This window comes from Lutra lutra, chromosome 1 (genome assembly GCF_902655055.1).
Source record: "Lutra lutra chromosome 1, mLutLut1.2, whole genome shotgun sequence".
Taxonomy (NCBI): Eukaryota; Metazoa; Chordata; class Mammalia; order Carnivora; family Mustelidae; genus Lutra; species Lutra lutra.
Window position 1 is genome coordinate 119,194,639 of NC_062278.1, and position 18,009 is coordinate 119,212,647.

The window sequence follows — 18,009 nt, forward strand, 5'->3', positions numbered from 1 at the left end:
TCTTTTTTATAGGTGAATAACATTCCATTGTATCCTTTTTTTTTATTTTTTTTTTAAGATTTTATTTATTTATTTGACAGAGAGAGATCACAAGTAGGCAGAGAGGCAGGCAGAGAGAGAGAGAGGGAAGCAGGCTCTCTGCTCAGCAGGGAGCCCGATGCGGGACTCGATCCCAGGACCCTGAGATCATGACCTGAGCCGAAGGCAGTGGCTTAACCCACTGAGCCACCCAGGCGCCCATATCCTTTTTTTTTTTTTAAAGATTTTATTTATTTATTTGACAGAGATCACAAGTAGGCAGAGAGGCAGACAGAGAGAGAGAGAGGAGGAAGCAGGCTCCCCGCTGAGGAGAGAGCCTGATGCAGGGCTCGATCCCAGGACACTGGGACCATGACCCGAGCTGAAGGCCGAGGCTTTAACCCGCTGAGCCACCCAGGCGCCCCTGTATCCTATTTTCATACATATTTTCTTTACCCACTCATCTGTTGATGGACACTTATGTTGTTTCCACGGCTCGTCTACTGTGAACAATGCAAGGAACATGGGGGTGGAGATATCTCTTCAAGATAGTCCAATCACAGGTACAGTAGGCCACCTGAAGTTGTCCCACAACTCACTATTATTCTATTCACTTTTTTTTTTTTAGATTTTATTTATTTATTTGACAGGCAGAGACCACAAGTAGGCAGAGAGGCTGGCAGAGAGAGAGAGAGAGAGAGAGGAGGAAGCAGGCTCCCTGCTGAGCAGATATCCTGATGTGGGCCTCAATCCCAGGACTCTGGGATCATGACCTGAGCCGAAGGCAGAGGCTTTAACCCACTGAGCCACCCAGGCGCCCCCACTCTATTCACTTTTTATGTTCCTCTCTCTCTCTTTTTTAAAATCTGTTTTAGGTAGTTTCTATTACTATGTCTTCAAATCTATTATTCTTTTCTTTTGCACTGTTTGAAATGCCATTAATTTTATCTAGAATCTTTTCTATCTCATACACTGTAGTCTTAATCTTCACAAGTTTAATGTTCTCCTTTTATATATCTTCCGTATCTGTACTTAATTTTTTGAACATATGGAATACAGCTATTGTAACTGTTTTCATAGCCCAATTCTAACATCTGGGACAGTTCTGGATTGGTTTTGATTGATTCATTTATCTCTTCATTACAGGCCATATTTCTCCCCATCATTGCATCAAATTTTTTATTAGAATCAAGACACTGTGATTTTGATATTGTTGGGTACTGTATTCCTATAAGAATTCTTGAGCTTTGTTTGTATGCAGTAAAGTTACTTATAAACAGTTTGACCTTTTAAGGGTCGTGCTTTTAAGATTTGTTAAACAGGACTGCCATGATGTTCCTTCTAGGGCTAAATATTCCCCACTACTGAGTAAAAGTTCTTCTGTTTACTCTACTGAATGCCCAATGAATTATGAGGCTTTTCCTAGCATGGTTGCTGGGAACAAACACTACCACTGGCCCTATGTGAGTGTCTGACATTGTAACCTCTAATTTTTTCATAAGGTCTTTTACCAGAAGCAAGTAGTTTCCTCACAAAAATGCACTAATCAGTACTCGACTATGAACTTGAGGGGAACCTTTTATGGATCTCTGGAGTTGTCTCTGTGCAGCTCTCTCTATACTGCCTTGTCAATTCTGGTGACCTTCGTCTTCCCAGGATTTCACGTTCATTTCCTAAACCCAAGCAGTCCACTAGGCTCTGCTTGGGTTCTTGCTCCCTATGTTATAGCTCAAAAACTCTCCAAGGCAATAAGCTGGGACAGTCATAGAGCTCATCTTATTTATTTTCCATTAATTTCAGACATCACTACCCTCACTGCTTGGTATTCAATGATCTTTCCCATTATTTCATATATTTTGTCTATTTCTTGGTTATTTCAAGTGGGAGAGTAAATCTGGTCCCTGTCCTCCAACTTGGTGAGGACATTAAGTCCTATTACTACATATTTTGACTGAGTAAAATTTATGATTTCAAAAACACAGCATTTCCATTTTGACCTACAGAACAGCAGTTTCATATGCTTCAATCTAATATTATGCCTTTTTCAAAGAACGTGAGAGGTTTTAATTAAATATATCAAATAGCCCTACCTAAAAATGAAGTGAGATTCATTTGAAGTGCTTTATTCATTATGACTCTGTTTAAAGCTTGTATTTATTTTCAAATTGCTCACAAACCATCACAAACTCCTTACAAAACACTTTATTGCCACCATAACTCATTTAATTTGAACCCACTGTTCTATGTGCTGCAGTCACAAATTTTATCTCATAGAATAGTTAAGATCTCAATCTAAATACATAAGTATCAATCATTCCCTACATATAAATTTCCTTCTATCCAGTTATACTCCTCAATACCACTTCTTGAGACAAAGTTTCTCTACACAAAGGATTGGGCCACAGTCTCAACTCAGCTAGGCAGAAAGAAATAGCATCTCATATATTAGGAAATCAACTTCTAATTATCTATGTGTCACAAATGAGACATCGATTTGAAATGAAAAAGTAAATTTACTTAAAGGGCTTATAATTAGGGATTAGAAAAATTGGGAAATAGAAAATTAAGATAAAGAAAAGCTTGTCAATCAATCCAGAGTGGCATCCTTTGCCTGCCCAGTTTTCTAGTTACAATTAATCTGCACATACCCCAATCTCATCCCAAGATGGTGGGTATGTGATCTCTTTTTGGGTACTCCTATGCAAAAAAAAATTTCCATTTTCTTAAAATGTTGTAGGCAATTTTATTAAGTAGGTTTAAATATGATTCCAATCCATGTCACAATAAGCCAAGAACCACATTTAAATTTGAAACCTATTATTTAAAAATTTAAAAGCCTCATTCAGAATTCATGACTCAGTGAAGGAAAGGAATGAGGAAAAAAGCAATGAGGTCTTTCTACATGTGTAAATGTACTGAGACTGCCATATAAGGGAACATGTTTATTTAAACTGTAATATGTGTGCAAAAAAACAGAACACAGGAAGAAACTTGGTGAATGGGGGTCAAGATAGGTGGACGCTTATCATTGTACACCTTTTTATATCTCCTATATTTTGAACCATGAGAATATAATCACCTATTCAAAAAAATTTGAATAATTAAATAATTACTTGATAAACAAGTAATTAAAATAGGTGAAGAAGTTGGCCTAAACCACAATTATAAACTGTCATCATAAATGACTCCAAGTATATCTATTTTGCCTCTTTTATATTCACATATAGATTATAATCTTAAGAATGAAGATGGTGTTTGCCATAATTTCTTAACAGGAATTATCTGAGTTGTTAAAACAGAATTTTGGGTCCAATCTAGATCTACTGAATTAAGCTTTCCCAGGAAGACATAATCTGCACAAAAAGTGGCCCCAAGTGATTCTTACCAAAAGTCAGAGAACCCATTAATTAAAGAATAAAATTCATTTCTGGAAAGAGCAACAACTTTATAATTAGACAACCCTGGATATATCTCTTGGCTCTTCCATTTATCTGTGTGATCCTGGATAATTTACCTGGCCTCTTTGTGCCTCAGTTTCCTTATCTATAAAATGGAGAAATAATACTTCTGGGGTTGTTATAAAGACTGATCTGGGGGGAGGGGGGTATGAAGAGGGTAGTTGGGTTATGGACATTGGGGAGGGTATGTGACATGGTGAGTGCTGTGAAGTGTGTAAGCCTGACGATTCACAGACCTATACCCCCAGGGACAAATACTACATTATATGTTAATAAAGATAATAAAAAACATAAATCACACACACACAAAAATGGATCTATGCATGGGTTTGGGACATAATCTTTATCTAATGCTTAATTTTACCTTGCTTCCTTAAAAAAAAAAAAAAGAGAAGATATCTGACATACAGATATCCAATAAATATCAGCTTCTTTTCCTCCCACATCCAAATTATACAGGTGTTGATGTATAGGTCACTCAAACAATACTGTCAAATGCTGCTGAAGCAGTATTTATAATCATTAACCTTCTCAAAGATATATAATTTTCTTAGTTATGAAACTAGGAACAATTCTAACAAAAACCATTCTAACTAGCTCAGTTCAGTTGGCTTATTACTGACAAGCTTGACACATTATCACTCATTTTTTAAATAATACTCCCATCCTACCTAAAAAAAAAAAAAATGTTACTTTATACACTTTAACAAAATGAATAAAAAGTACAATGTTGTCTTGTCTATTGTTTTTCCTTAATCAAAATGACAGCATTCCTAAAATAATTTCTCTCAAAAAAAAAAATCCTCTAATAGCTTTACCTCTGTTATGTTTCTCTCTCTTAATGAAGCCAACTCATATGGATCCACAAAAAGTCCCGTCGGGATGTACTGTTTAATTAAGAGTCGGCAGGTCTGTAAGTCCTCAATGCTTTCTCCAAATTTCACTTTTATTAAAAGGTCTCTGTAAGAGAAGCATGTTTAAAATATATCTCTTCATTCAGCTGTTAAATGAGATAGCATAACATTACATTGAAATTAGTGGAAACACTCTATTTCAAACTCAAAATCTATTTTCAAAACATTATAAAGTCAAGTAAGTATTTATTTCATGTCAGAATCACTCAATTAGATCTTTCATAAATTTCTGTCAAGAGCCACAGTTTAGTATTAGTATGAAAGCAGACTACAATCAACAGAAAGAAATAGTCTAAAAATAGGCATACACCTATTTATATGGCAATAAAGGTGCCAACATGATTTGATGGGGAGAAGAGAGTCTTTTCACCAAATGGTACTGAAACAAATACCTATGTAGAAAAAATGAACCTTGGGATGCTGGGTGGCTCAGTTGGTTGGACGACTGCTTTTGGCTCAGGTCATGATCCCGGAGTCCTGGGATCAAGTCCCGCATCGGGCTCCCAGCTCCACAGGGAGTCTGCTTCTCCCTATGACCTTCTCCTCGATCATGCTCTCTCTCACTGCCTCTCTCTCAAATAAATAAATAAAATCTTTAAAAAAAAAAAACTCTTAAAAAAAAAAGAAAAAGAAAAAATGAACCTTGACCTCAATCTCATACCATATACAAGTATTAATTTGAAATAGATTATAAACCTAAATGTATAATTATCCCAGCTTTCTGTCTGAAGCACATTTGGGACCAAATGCAAGGAAGGAAATCCAAAGCACAACATGGTGGTTTTGCTTAAATTATAAAACAGAGACAGAAGTTAAGAGAGACTAAAGTGGCTGGAAGTTAAGGTGCTAAATTCCAGAGAGGAGGGAACTATGCAGAAAGAGTTCTATAAATCTGAGTTGGACTCCCCTTGATTTTTTGTTGAATAGTAAGAAAAGCAAAAGCAAAGTGTAATTCCAAAAGATGGTGCAAAGAATGACCAGGGAACTGAATATGAGAAATTTGAAAATTTCACACAGTTGGGAGAAATTTGCATTCCAACCAAAGTATAGAGATCACAGCTTTTGGTAGAGACACCAATAGGGTAAGGCCTTAGTGGCTAAATTAGCCTTGTAGTAAAGGCCACTTTAACTTTAGGCCCATGCAAAAAAAGGTTAACATAATCAAGCTGATAAACAAGTAACTGCTAACAGAAAAAATAAGACAAACACACTAAAAAATGCTCATATCTACAACATTCACACTGTTCAGTATCCCATCAAAACTCACTAAACATATGGGGTGCCTGGGTGGCTCAGTCAGTTGGGTGTCCAACTCTTGGTTTTGGCTTGGGTCATGATCTTGGAGTTGTGAGACTGAGCCCTGAGCTGAGTTCCATGCTCAGCACAGAGAATGCTTGGGATCTTTTTTCTCTTCCTCAGCACAAGCACACTCTCTTACCCTCTCTCTAAAATAAATATATAAGGCACCTGGGTGGGTCAGTCAGTTAAGTGACTGCCTTCGGCTCAAGTCATGATCCCAGGGTCCTGGGATTGAGCCCTAAATCAGGCTCCCTACTTAGCAGGCAGTCTGCTTCTGCCTCTGCCCCTCCCCTTCACTTGTGAAGGGCTCTTTCTGGCTCGCTCTCTCTCTCTCAAATAAATAAACTCTTAAAAAAATAGATAAATTAGATCATTTTCAAAAAAAAGTCACTAAAGATGCAAAAAAGAAGGGAAATGCGACCAATAAACAAGAAAGAAATTGTTCAGTAGAAACAGACATAGAAATGACAGAAGTGACAGAATTATCAAAGGATGTTAAAAATCCTCTTATATATGCCCAACACGTTCAAAGGTTTAAAGAAAAATACGAACACTGCGAGAGAAAGAGAAGAGATTTTATATCTATCTATATATATATAGATATTTTTTTTATTTTCAGCATAACAGTATTCATTGTTTTTGTACCACACCCAGTGCTCCATGCAATCCGTGCCCTCTCTAATACCCACAACCTGGTTCCCCCAACCTCCCACCCCCCGCCCCTTCAAACCCCTCAGATTGTTTTTCAGAGTCCATAGTCTCTCATGGTTCATATATATTTATATTATATTTATAATTTATAAATTTATATCCTATATAAATTTTATATATAGATATTTTTAAAAATATTTATAAAATTTTATATAGATATAAACAGACAACAATCAACAGAAAAAATAGTCTAAACATAGACATACACATATTTATATATTTATAAATAAATTATAAATATAATATATGTATATATTTATAAATTATAAATTTATAAATATAATATAAATATATATTTATATACTTATATTTATGATTTATTTATAAACATAAAAATATAAATTCTATATTTATATATTATTTTATATATAAGATTTTATATATGAGATATTTATATATTATATATTATATATATTCTATACACACATATACATATATAATATACATATATTTTTATATATAATATTAAATATTATATTAAAATATTAAAATATTTTAAGACATAATGGTTGAAAATTTTCTGAATTTCATGAAATTTCATGAAAACTATAAGTCCATAATCCAAGATATTCAACAAATCCCAAGCAGGATAAACATAAAGAAAACCACACCAAGGGGCACCTGGGTGGCTCAGTGGGTTAAAACCTCTGCCTTCGGCTCAGGTCATGATCTCAGGGTCCTGGAATCAAGCCCCGAATCGGGCTCTCTGCTCAGCAGGGAGCCTGCTTCCCCCTCTCTCTGCCTGCCTCTCTGCCTACTTGTGATCTCTGTCTGTGGAATGAACAAAACCTTGAAGGAAGGAAGGAAGGAAGGAAGGAAGGAAGGAAGGAAGGAAGGAAGGGAAGGAAGGAAGGAAGGAAGAAAGAAAACCACACCAAGACATATTATCAACCAGTCACTAGAAAAAAAAAATCTTAAAAGCCATCAGAGGAAAAAGAAGCATTATGGAGAATAACAAAGAACAAACCAGAGGACAATGGGACAAAGTATTTAAAGTATTAAATGAGAAAAGGCTATCAATATAGAATTATATATCCAAAAGGAGAACCCTTCAAAAATAAAGGCAAAAAAAAAAAAAAAAGCTAAAACAAATATGAACTAAGAGAATTTGTCACTGAAAGAACAGTAAAGGAAATTCTTCAGGCAGAAAGAAAATGGTATCATATGGAAATAGGGAAAGACAAGAAAGAAGAACAAATGCTAAGTATGTGAGTGAATATAAGAACTTTTTTGCTTATTTTTTAATTGCTTTAAAATTTGGTTGATAGAAAAAATGGAACTCTGTTCATTTCATGGTGGAAACGTCAACTGGTACAGCCTCTAAGGAAAACAGGATGATGAGTCTACAGAAAATTAACATGGATGATGAACACATTATGTTAAGTGAAGTAAGCCAGTGACAAATACTGTATGATTCTGCTTATACGAGGTATCAAGAATAGTCAAATTCACAGAAATAGAAAGTGAAATGGTGGTTACCAGGGGCTGGAGGAAGGGGAGAATTGGGGGCTATTTAATAGGTAAAGTTCCAATCTTGAAAGATGAAAGAGTTCTGTGGATGGATGGTGGTGATGGTAACACAATAATGTGTATGTCCTAGGGATGCCTGGGTGGCTCAGTTGGTTAGGCGGCTGCCTTTGGCTCAGGTCATGATCCCAGCGTCCTGGGATCAAGTTCCACATCGGGCTCTTTGCTCAGCGGGAAGCCTGCTTCTCCCTCTGCCTCTGCCTGCCACTCTGTCTGCCTGTGCTCACTCTCTCTGACAAAAAAAAAAAAGTGTATGTCCTAAATGACACCCAAGTGTACAATTAAAAATGGTTAAGATGGGGGATGCATGACTGGCTCAGTCAGTAGAGCATGTAACTCCTTTTTTTTTTTTTTTTTAAAGATTTTATTTATTTATTTGACAGAGAGAGATCACAAGTAGACGGAGAGGCAGGCAGAGAGAGAGAGAGAGAGGGAAGCAGGCTCCCTGCTGAGCAGAGAGCCCGATGCGGGGATTGATCCCAGGACCCTGAGATCATGACCTGAGCTGAAGGCAGCGGCTTTAACCCACTGAGCCACCCAGGTAGAGCATGTAACTCTTAACCTCAGGGTCACGAGTTCAAGTCCCATGTTGAGTGTAAAGCCTATTTAAATTAAAAAAATTTTTTAAGTGATGTAAGTTTTATGTGATGGGTGCTCTACCGCAATTAAATAGTAATGAAGAAATATATGACTACTCAAAACAAAAATAACAGTAGTGGGGATTATTAGTAAAACATAAAGCTGATACATGTATGGCAACAAAAGCATAAAAGGGAGGAGAAAAAAGTAAAGTATTCTAAGATTTATACATTATTCATAGTATGGAATATATTGGAAGGTAGACTATGATAAGTTAAAATTGCACACTGTAAACCCTGAAGCAACCAATTAAAAAAAGAGAAGTATCGTTAATAAGCCAAAATGGAGATAAAGTGGAATGCTTAAAGAATACTCAATGTATCTAAAATAAGGCAGGAAAAGAGAGAAAAGATTAGGTAGGACAAATAGAAAAGCAAACAGAGGAGTGTCTGGTTGTCTCAGTCGGTTGAGCCGACTCCTGATTTTGGCTCAGGTCATGATCTCCGGGTTGTGGGATCAAGCCCCAAGTCAGGCTCCATGCTGGGTGAGGGGCCTGCTTGAGACCCTCTCTCTCTCTCCTTCTACCCCTTCTCCTCCTCTCTCACACTCTCTAAAAAAGAAAAAGAAAAAAAAAAAAAGAAAAGCAAATAGAAAAAAAGTGGCAAGATGGGTAGATTTAAACCAAACCAACCAAATCAATATTGATATTAAAAGTAAATGGTCTAATCACTCTAATTAGAATGTAGAGATTGACAGACTGGTTAAATAGAAACAATTATATGCTGTGTACAAGATACACATTAATAATAAAAATATGGAGTGGGCACATTAATATAAAAAATGCAAAAAAAATGCAGACTTCAGAACAAGGAATACTGTCAGGGATAAAAAAGGACATTACACCAAGATAAAAGGATCAATTCATCAAGAAGATATAACAATCCTAAATGTGCTGTATGCACCTAAAAACATTGCTTCAAAATATTCATGTATTTTACTTCACAGCAAAAACTGGGAGAACTTCAAGGATAAATAGATAAATCTGCAATTATAGCCAGAGATTTTAATACCCCTCTCTCAACAATGAACAGACTAAGTACAAATGCAGGAGGGATACAGAAGGCATGAACAACTTTCAATCAAGTTTATCTAACTGATATATATAAATGTTCTACCAAACAAAAGCACATTACACAGGCCATATATATAACAATATGCTGGACAACAAAGTAAGTCTCCAGAAGTATCAAAAGACTGAAATTATATTGCGTATAGTCTCTAACCACATGGAATTAAGTTAGAAAGCAAAAGGAGGAAGAGACACAGCCTTCACCAAACCCACAGCCTGAGGCTGAGTCTCCTCCTTTTGGTCTGCCTGGGATCTGCTGCCAGGTAGCTTTGACTTCACGGCTGCTTGTGTCATCTCAGGTTTCTTAACTCCAGGAAAAAAAAAAAAAAAAAGGATACCTCACAACCTGAAAATTCATTTAGGAGATTGAAATTAGGGACTTCTTTCAAATCTGGACATGGCTAACTGAGAAGCAACAAGACCCAACAGGCCAAATATTATAAATAAAATACACCAGTTGAAACTAGTACTTCTGGGAGAGTCTGTCGTTGGCTAATGAAGCCTAGTTCTTTGTTTCATGAATTTCAAGACAGTGCCATTGTGGCTGCTTTTTAACCCAAGCCATCTACCATGATAATGTAACAGTGAAGTCTGAAATATGAGATACAGTGGTCAAGAATGATACTACAGCCTAGCACCAATGTACTATAGAGAAGCACAGGAAGCCATAGTTGAATATGAGAGCTCCAACGAGGAGTCCCTTGCAAGAGCAAAACACTGGGTTAAAAAACCTCAAAGGAGGGCGCCTGGGTGGCTCAGTGGTTTAAGTCTCTGCCTTCGGCTCAGGTAATGATCTCAGGATCCTGGGATCAAGCCCCACATCGAGCTCTCTGCTCAGCGGGGAGCCTGCTTTCCCCTCTGTCTCTACCTGCCTCTCTGCCTACTTGTGATCTCTGTCTGTCAAATAAATAAATAAAATCTTAAAAAAAAAAAAAACAAAACCTTCAAAGGAAAGCAAGTCCTAACACTGTCATAGCTTTACCAGGAAATAAAGCTGACCTAGAATAAAAGAGCTATAGATTCACAGGAAGCACAGCCCTATGAAGATGACAAGTTTATTATTCATGGAGACATCAGCTAAAACCTCAATGAATGTGAATGAAATATTTACAGTTATAGCTAAAAAGCTGCCAAATAATGAACCACAGAATCTAGGAGCAAATTCTGCCCAAGAAGAGTAGCAGAACTTACTGAACCCACACAGCCAACCAGGGGACAGTGTAATTAAACCTCCAATTTGAGCTAGCTGGACTATTCTTCTGCTTCCTAAATGTAAATACCAGTGAAACTGATGCACCTAACCAGTCCAGTCCAGTATAACTTCCAAAAAGAGGCTTATGATGGTCTCTTTTTTTTAAAAAAGATTTTATCTATTAATTTGAGAGACAAAGACAGAGAATGAGTGGGGTGAGGGGGATGCAAAAGGACGAAGCCACCCAGGGACCCAGAGTCAAGTTTCTTTCTTTCTTTCTTTTTTAAAATTTTATTTATTTATTTGACACAGAGACTCAGCAAGAGAGGGAACACAAGCAGGGGGAGTGGGAGAGGGAGAAGCAGGCCTCCCGCCGAGAATGGAGCCCAGTGTGGGGCTTGATCCCAGGACTCTGGGATCATGACCCAAGCCGAAGGCAGCTACCTAACGACTGAGCCACCCAGGTGTCCCAGAGTCAAGTTTCTAATACAGAGTTATTTTAAATGTTTCAAACTTAATTTTTAATAACATGTATGTGTCCCTCTGCCTGTTTCAGCAATACAAGAAAATGAGAGCTGTGTGTCTACTTGCTTTACTGAAAGGTTAGGGGAAATCACTTCTCATCACCAGAGATCTAACTGGACCACCAGTTAATCAGACAGTTCTATGAAAAAGTCTACGAAAAAGACTTTGAACTTACTGATTTAGACTTTGCAAAAAGATTCTTTTTTAAAAAGGAGGTTCTAAAGATGCTTATAGTTTGCTACAGTAACTCAGACAAACAGTAATTTCTCCTAGTATCTACCTTTAAAGCATATATTCCACATCTTAAAGAAATTAACAGGGTCAGCTGGCTGGCTCAGTCCACGGAGCATGCAACTCTTGATCTTGAACCCCACGGCGGATGTAAAGAATACTTAGAAACACAATCTTAAGGGACACCTGGGTGGCTCAGTTGATTAAGCAGCTGCCTTGGGGCTCAGGTCATGATCTCAGGGTCCTGGGATTGAGCCCCACATGGGGTTCTCTGTTCAGCAGGGAGCCTGTTTCTCTCTCTCCCCTCTGCTTCTCCCTCTCCTCCCCGCTTGTGCTCTCTTCCACTCGCTCTTAAATAAAATCTTCAAAAAAATAAAAATAAAATATAAAATCATAAAACAAAACAAATTAACCACAAGAAAACTGTCCCAATGGCTGTCTGGGTGGCTCAGTTGATTAAGCATCTGCCTTTGGCTCAGGTCATAATCCTGGGGTCCTAGAAGCGAGTCCCACATTGGACTCCTCCTTCAGCGGGGAGCCCACTTCTCCCTCGACCTGCTGCTGCCCTTGCTTGTGCGCTCACACTCGCTCTTTCTGACAAATAAATAAATTAATTAATTAATTAATCTTTTTAAAAAAAGAGAGAGAGTCCCATATCTTCAAGCTAAAGAATGAATATCAGTGGCATCTAAACTATAACTAGTCCTGTTATTTTAAAAATAGCCTTTAAGGTAAGGGTCCCTGGGTGGCTATTAGTTAGGCATCTGCCTTTGGCTCAGGTTATGATCCCAGAGTCCTGGGATGGAGTCTCGTGTGGGGCTCCTTGCTCCGCCTAGAGTCTGCTTCTCCCTCTACCCCTCTTAACACTCATTCTTTCAATCTTTCTCTCTCTCTCTCTCTCTCTAATAAATAAATAAATAAAATCTTTTTAAGAAATAAATAAAATAAAATAGACTTAAAAAAAATCAAATGTGGGGCGCCCAGGTGGCTCAGTGGGTTAAAGCCTCTGCCTTTGGCTCAGGTCATGATCCCAGGGTCCTGGGATTGAGCCCCACATCAGGCTCCCTGCCCAGCAGGGAGCCTGCTTCCTCCTCTCTCTCTGCCTGCCTCTCTGCCTACTTGTGATCTTTGTCTGTCAAATAAATAAATAAAATCTTTTTTAAAAGAATCAAATGTAACCATAGCTAGCTTTAGGAATATGAAACTGATAAATGCATCTTTGTGGGGGAGGGGCAGAGGAAGAGGAAAAGGGAGAATATCAAACAGGCCCACACCCAGCATGAGCTTGACGTGGGACTTGATCCCACAACCCTGAGAACATGACTGAGCCGAAATCAAGAGTTGGACCTTTAACAGACTAAGCCACCCAGGCACCCCATGATAAATGCATCTTAATGAATAGCAACTCCTGCAAACATGTGAGCTCTGCAATAAAAATGAAGCAAACCAGATGTGCCTCTATTTACTTACTGATTTTGATTTTGTTTAGGGGCTAAAAAGGGGCTTTTGTTTCCTTTGGACACAATAAAGTCAATGCACTAACAATATATACATTTAAACTTATTTTAAATTCAATCTTCAACTGTATTGTAAGTAGGGTACTACACTGAAGCTTTCATGTGTTTACTACTTTTCTGTAATACTAAGAGTTGTTTAAAAGTATATGAACTGTACAGTTACTAAAACAGCTTATTATTTCCCCTCTCCTCCTTTGAAAGGAAGGTTTCAATTATTCCTATATGGCCAGAACCACCATAAACAGGATACCTGTAATCTGTCACATGAATGTTGCAATATATTGGTAATCTTGCAGCCTTGTTTTCCCAAATTCATTTTAAATCTTTTCTTTTTTAAGATTTTATTTATTTGACAGAGAGAGATCACAAGTAGACGGAGAGGCAGGCAGAGAGAGAGAGAGAGGGAAGCAGGCTCCCCGCTGAGCAGAGAGCCCGATGCAGGACTCAATCCCAGGACCCCGAGATCATGACCCGAGCCGAAGGCAGCGGCTTAACCCACTGAGCCACCCAGGCGCCCGCCAAATTCATTTTATTTTGATCCGTTTGATATATTGCACTAATTGTTTTAGGTATTTCCACTATGTGTCAGAAATGATTTCATCTATTAAAGTGCTGAACAGTTAGCAGAATTTATACATCTACAGTAACTCAGAATTAGTAAGGAAAACAGTTCACCAGTATTTAGTTTTATATTGAGATGCCCAGGGTGGAACAAAATAGTACAAAAAGAAAAAAAAAGGGCAGTAAAAAATTTCTGGAAAATCTCCCAAAACCTTAAAATCAAACAATGTATGTCTAAATAACTGATGTGTCTAAGAAGAAATCAAAAATGAAATTAAAAATATACTGAACTAGATGGAAATGAAAATAAATGTCAACATTTATAGAATAGACCTACAGCCCTGTACAGAAAGAAACTTATTGACATAAAAGCAAAGACACTTATATTAGGGGAAAAAGATCTAAAATCAACGACCTAAGCTGCCATCTTAAAAAGCTAAGAAGGAAGAAGAAATTAAAATCAAAGCAAAAGGAAAGAAATAATAAAGAACAGAAATCAATGAAACAGAAAGTAGACAAACAACGAAACGTCTTCTTTCCAAAGGTCAGTAACATTGATGAATCCTTGTACTGATCATGAAAGAGAAAAAGAACAGACTATCCATACTAGGAATAAAAGAGTTGGGGGGTGTTGTATGGGTGGCTTGGTTAGTTAAGTGACTGACTCTTTTTTTTTTTTTTTTAAAGATTTTATTTATTTATTTGACAGAGATCACAAGCAGGCAGAGAGGCAGGCAGAGAGAGAGAGAGGAGGAAGCAGGCTCCCTGCGGAGCAGAGAGCCCGATGCGGGGCTCAATCCCAGGATCCTGGGATCATGACCTGAGCCGAAGGCAGAGGCTTTAACTCACTGAGCCACCCAGGCGCCCCAAGTGACTGACTCTTAATCTCAGCTCAGGTCTTGATCTCAGGATCATGAGTTCAAGTCCTATGTTGGACTCCATGCTGGGTATGGAGCCTACTTAAAGAAAAATTGGGGGGTGCCTGGGTTCAGTCAGGCATCTGCGTTTGGATCAAGTCATGATCTCAGTGTCCTGGGATCGAGCCTCGCACCTGGCTCCCTGCTTAGCAAGGAGTCTGCTTCTCCCTCTCCCTCTCTCCAACATCTCCCCCACTCTGCCACTCATGTGGTCTCTCTCTCTCAAGTAAATAAAATCTTTAAAAACCGAAAAATTTTTAAATAAAATAAAAAATTATTTTTAAAAAAGGAATAAAAGAAGGAACATTACTATACAACCTCTACCTATGAAGAGCACAATAAGGGAATATTTGAGTAATTTTATTCCAATTATTCCAATAAATTAAACAACTTAAATAAAATAGCTAAATTCTTAGAAAGAAAAAAATGACCAAAACTGACAAAAGAAAAAATAGAGTATCTGAATAGCTCTGTATCTTCAATTTGTAATTTAAAAAAACTTAAAGCCTTCCATATAAAAAACCTCAGGCCTTTTTATTGTTGAATTCTATTGCATATTTTAAAAAATAATATCAGTGCTACACCATCAGAAAATAGAGAGAAGTATTTCCCAATCTTTTTACAAGGCTAGAATTGGCCTGACACCAAAACCCAAGTGAGGCATCACAACAAAAGAGAAGTACAGACCAATATCCCTCATGAACTGAGAAGTAAAAATCCTTAACAAGATACTAACAAATTAAACCCAGTAATATTTCAAAAAGATAATGCATCATGACCAAGTGATAGGTTTACTGGAATTATCAACATATGTATTGTACCATACTGACAAAATAAAGTAAAAAAATCATGATTCTCTTAGAGTAGATGCAGAAAAAGCTTTTGACAAGATTTGGGGCACCTGGGCGGGGGGGGGGGGTCACGTGGTTGGGCGTCTGCCTTCAGCTTAGGTCATGATCCCAAAGTCCTGGGATTGAGCCCTGCATCAGGCTCCCTGCTCAGCAGGGAGCCTGCTTCTCCCTCTCCCTCTGCCTACTACTCCCCCTGCTTGTGCTCTCTCTCTATGACAAATACATAAAATCTTTTAAAAATTTTTAATTAAATAAAATAAAAATGGGTAAGATTTAAGCAGATGCTGCACAAAGGAAGATAAACGAGTCCCCAAAAAGCACATGGAAAGATGCTCAACACCATTAGTCATCAGGGAAATAACCCATTAAAACCACAATGAGTTACCACTACACACCCACCAGAATCTCTAAAATTAAAAAGACTGACAATACCAAGTGTTGGTAATGATGTGGCAGGGACAGAATTCTCACACACTGCCTGTAGGAATGTAAAACAATATAACCGCTTTGGAAAACAGTTTGGTGGTTTCTTAAATTCAACATATACCTACCATATATCCAGGAACCCAAGAGAAATGAAAACATGTTCACACAAAGTCTTGTATACAGATGTTCATTATAGTTTTATTTATCTTAGCCCAAAATTAGAAATGGCCCCAATGCCATAAAAATGTGAAAGGCTAAACAAATTTTAGTACTCAGCAACAAAAAGGAACAAACTACTGCCATGCACAATATGGATAAATGTCACTGATATAATGCAGCGAAAGAACCCAGATATCAAAAAGACCACTTGGTTTCATTTACATAAAATTCTAGAAAACTATATAGTGAAAGAAAATAGATCACTGGTTGGCTGAGTCTGGGTATAGGTGAGATAGAATAATTCCAAATAGCACCACATGGGTATTTTTGGAGATGATGAAAATACTCTATATTTTGACTGGGGTGGTGGTTAATGGATATACAGAATTGTCAAAACTCAATGAAGTTGATTAAAAAGTCACTATGAGGGCACCTGGGTGGATCAAGACCAACTCTTGGTTTCAGCTCAAGTCATGATCTCATAGTCATCAGGCCCCACACTCAGCACAGAGTCTGCTTGAGATTCTTTCCCCCTCTCCCATACCCCTCCCCACCAAAATAAAAAAATAAATATTCTTAAAAATCACTATGAAATAGTACTATAATAATTCCTCTTTTACCTGTAAGAAATTAAAGCATGGGTTAAAACACCCGTGTTACCGTTTTTATAGAAAAATTGTTACCTCTAACGCAAAAAGTATGGGGAAATGCTTTGAGACTTTATATAAATGTATGATATTAGGTTTTGGTTCTCAGATAATCAATAAATTTTTATGGACTCATTGCTCCAAGAACACAGCAGCAACTTCAAGAATTGAATATTAAGAGCAGCTATACAGAAAAAGAATTGTTTTGATTTTTTTTTTTGCTTATATTCTTCCAAATAGGTAATTTTACATATAGAATTTTATTTTCCTAATAATTTATATTCATTGAAAGAATTCTGAATAATATTTATGGTATTGTTATATTCTATTTTTATCCAAATATATCATTTCTAGTGATGTAAAAGCTAAGGGCAGAATACGCAAATCAATTAAATCTAAAAGGATTTAAATTAAATTAAATCCAAAAGGATTTGAAGAAACAAATATTTTTCCTTCTCAAATACTTACCAGCCTCAAAGAAAGAAAGAAAGAAAGAAAACCACAGCACTCAGAAACTAACTTATCCGAGAGTCAGGATTCAAACCCCAATAGTTTTACTCTAATGCCCACATTCTTAGACACTGTATCACTCTGCCTCTATAAAAGTAGGATATACCTATAATCTCTTTTCTTCCAGATAATGTATATCTATTCATGAACATGTACTATTTTATAATTAGAAAAAATATATATACTTAAAAAGACAGAGACTATTCAGGACCTCTCTCCAAGATGACATTCAATCTATTAATCGGAACATGTTGGATAACTTTGTTGATCTTTATGAAGTCATTCAACTGTTTTAGCTTTCAGTTCACATTCTTTATCTTGTTCACAAATACAACATGTAAAACTGCATCAAGTCTTGCAGAAAGTAAGATATACTGTATCTACAGCATTTCTTTGATCTACCTAATGGATCTGTACGAAGGACATAAATTTGTCATAAATTCATGCTAGTTCCCAGAGACTACCACTTCCTCTTTTGTGTTCATACACTATCCTTTTAACAATCTGGGCTAGACCAGAAGCTACAGCAACCAACTCTCAGATTATCCAAAGATTACAAACAGAAGTTCAGCAATCACTTAAGTAAATTCTTCTACTGCGCTAAACTATAGATTATCACAGAAGGGAGAACCTACACTCAATTAAAATTCTAAGGTCCTTTTATATAATTCCCTTATGTATTCTGCACTTCGGTTTCCTCCTACCAGTATTTGCTTGGCCTTCTCCAGAGTGGAAGTAATTCTTCTTGACCAAGAAGACAGAAATAAGAGAAGGTAACTAATTCTACTTTCTACAATCTGTTCATGTTTCCTTCTCTACCCAGCAGCAAGATTACACC

The 18,009-nt window shown here is 37.1% G+C and overlaps 1 protein-coding gene and 1 pseudogene across 1 annotated transcript in view; one reads left to right on the forward strand and one right to left on the reverse strand.

Moving 5' to 3' along the window:
• The window catches only part of PIGX (phosphatidylinositol glycan anchor biosynthesis class X), a 40,189-nt gene that overhangs the window by 13,412 nt on the left and 8,768 nt on the right, over positions 1–18,009 (reverse strand). Inside the window, exon 5 of the mRNA XM_047732299.1 lies at positions 4,295–4,436. Coding sequence (XP_047588255.1) covers positions 4,295–4,436 — 142 coding nt within the window. The remainder of the gene's footprint in view (positions 1–4,294; positions 4,437–18,009) is intronic.
• Positions 9,538–11,434, forward strand: LOC125087706 (ras-related protein Rab-5A-like; annotated as a pseudogene).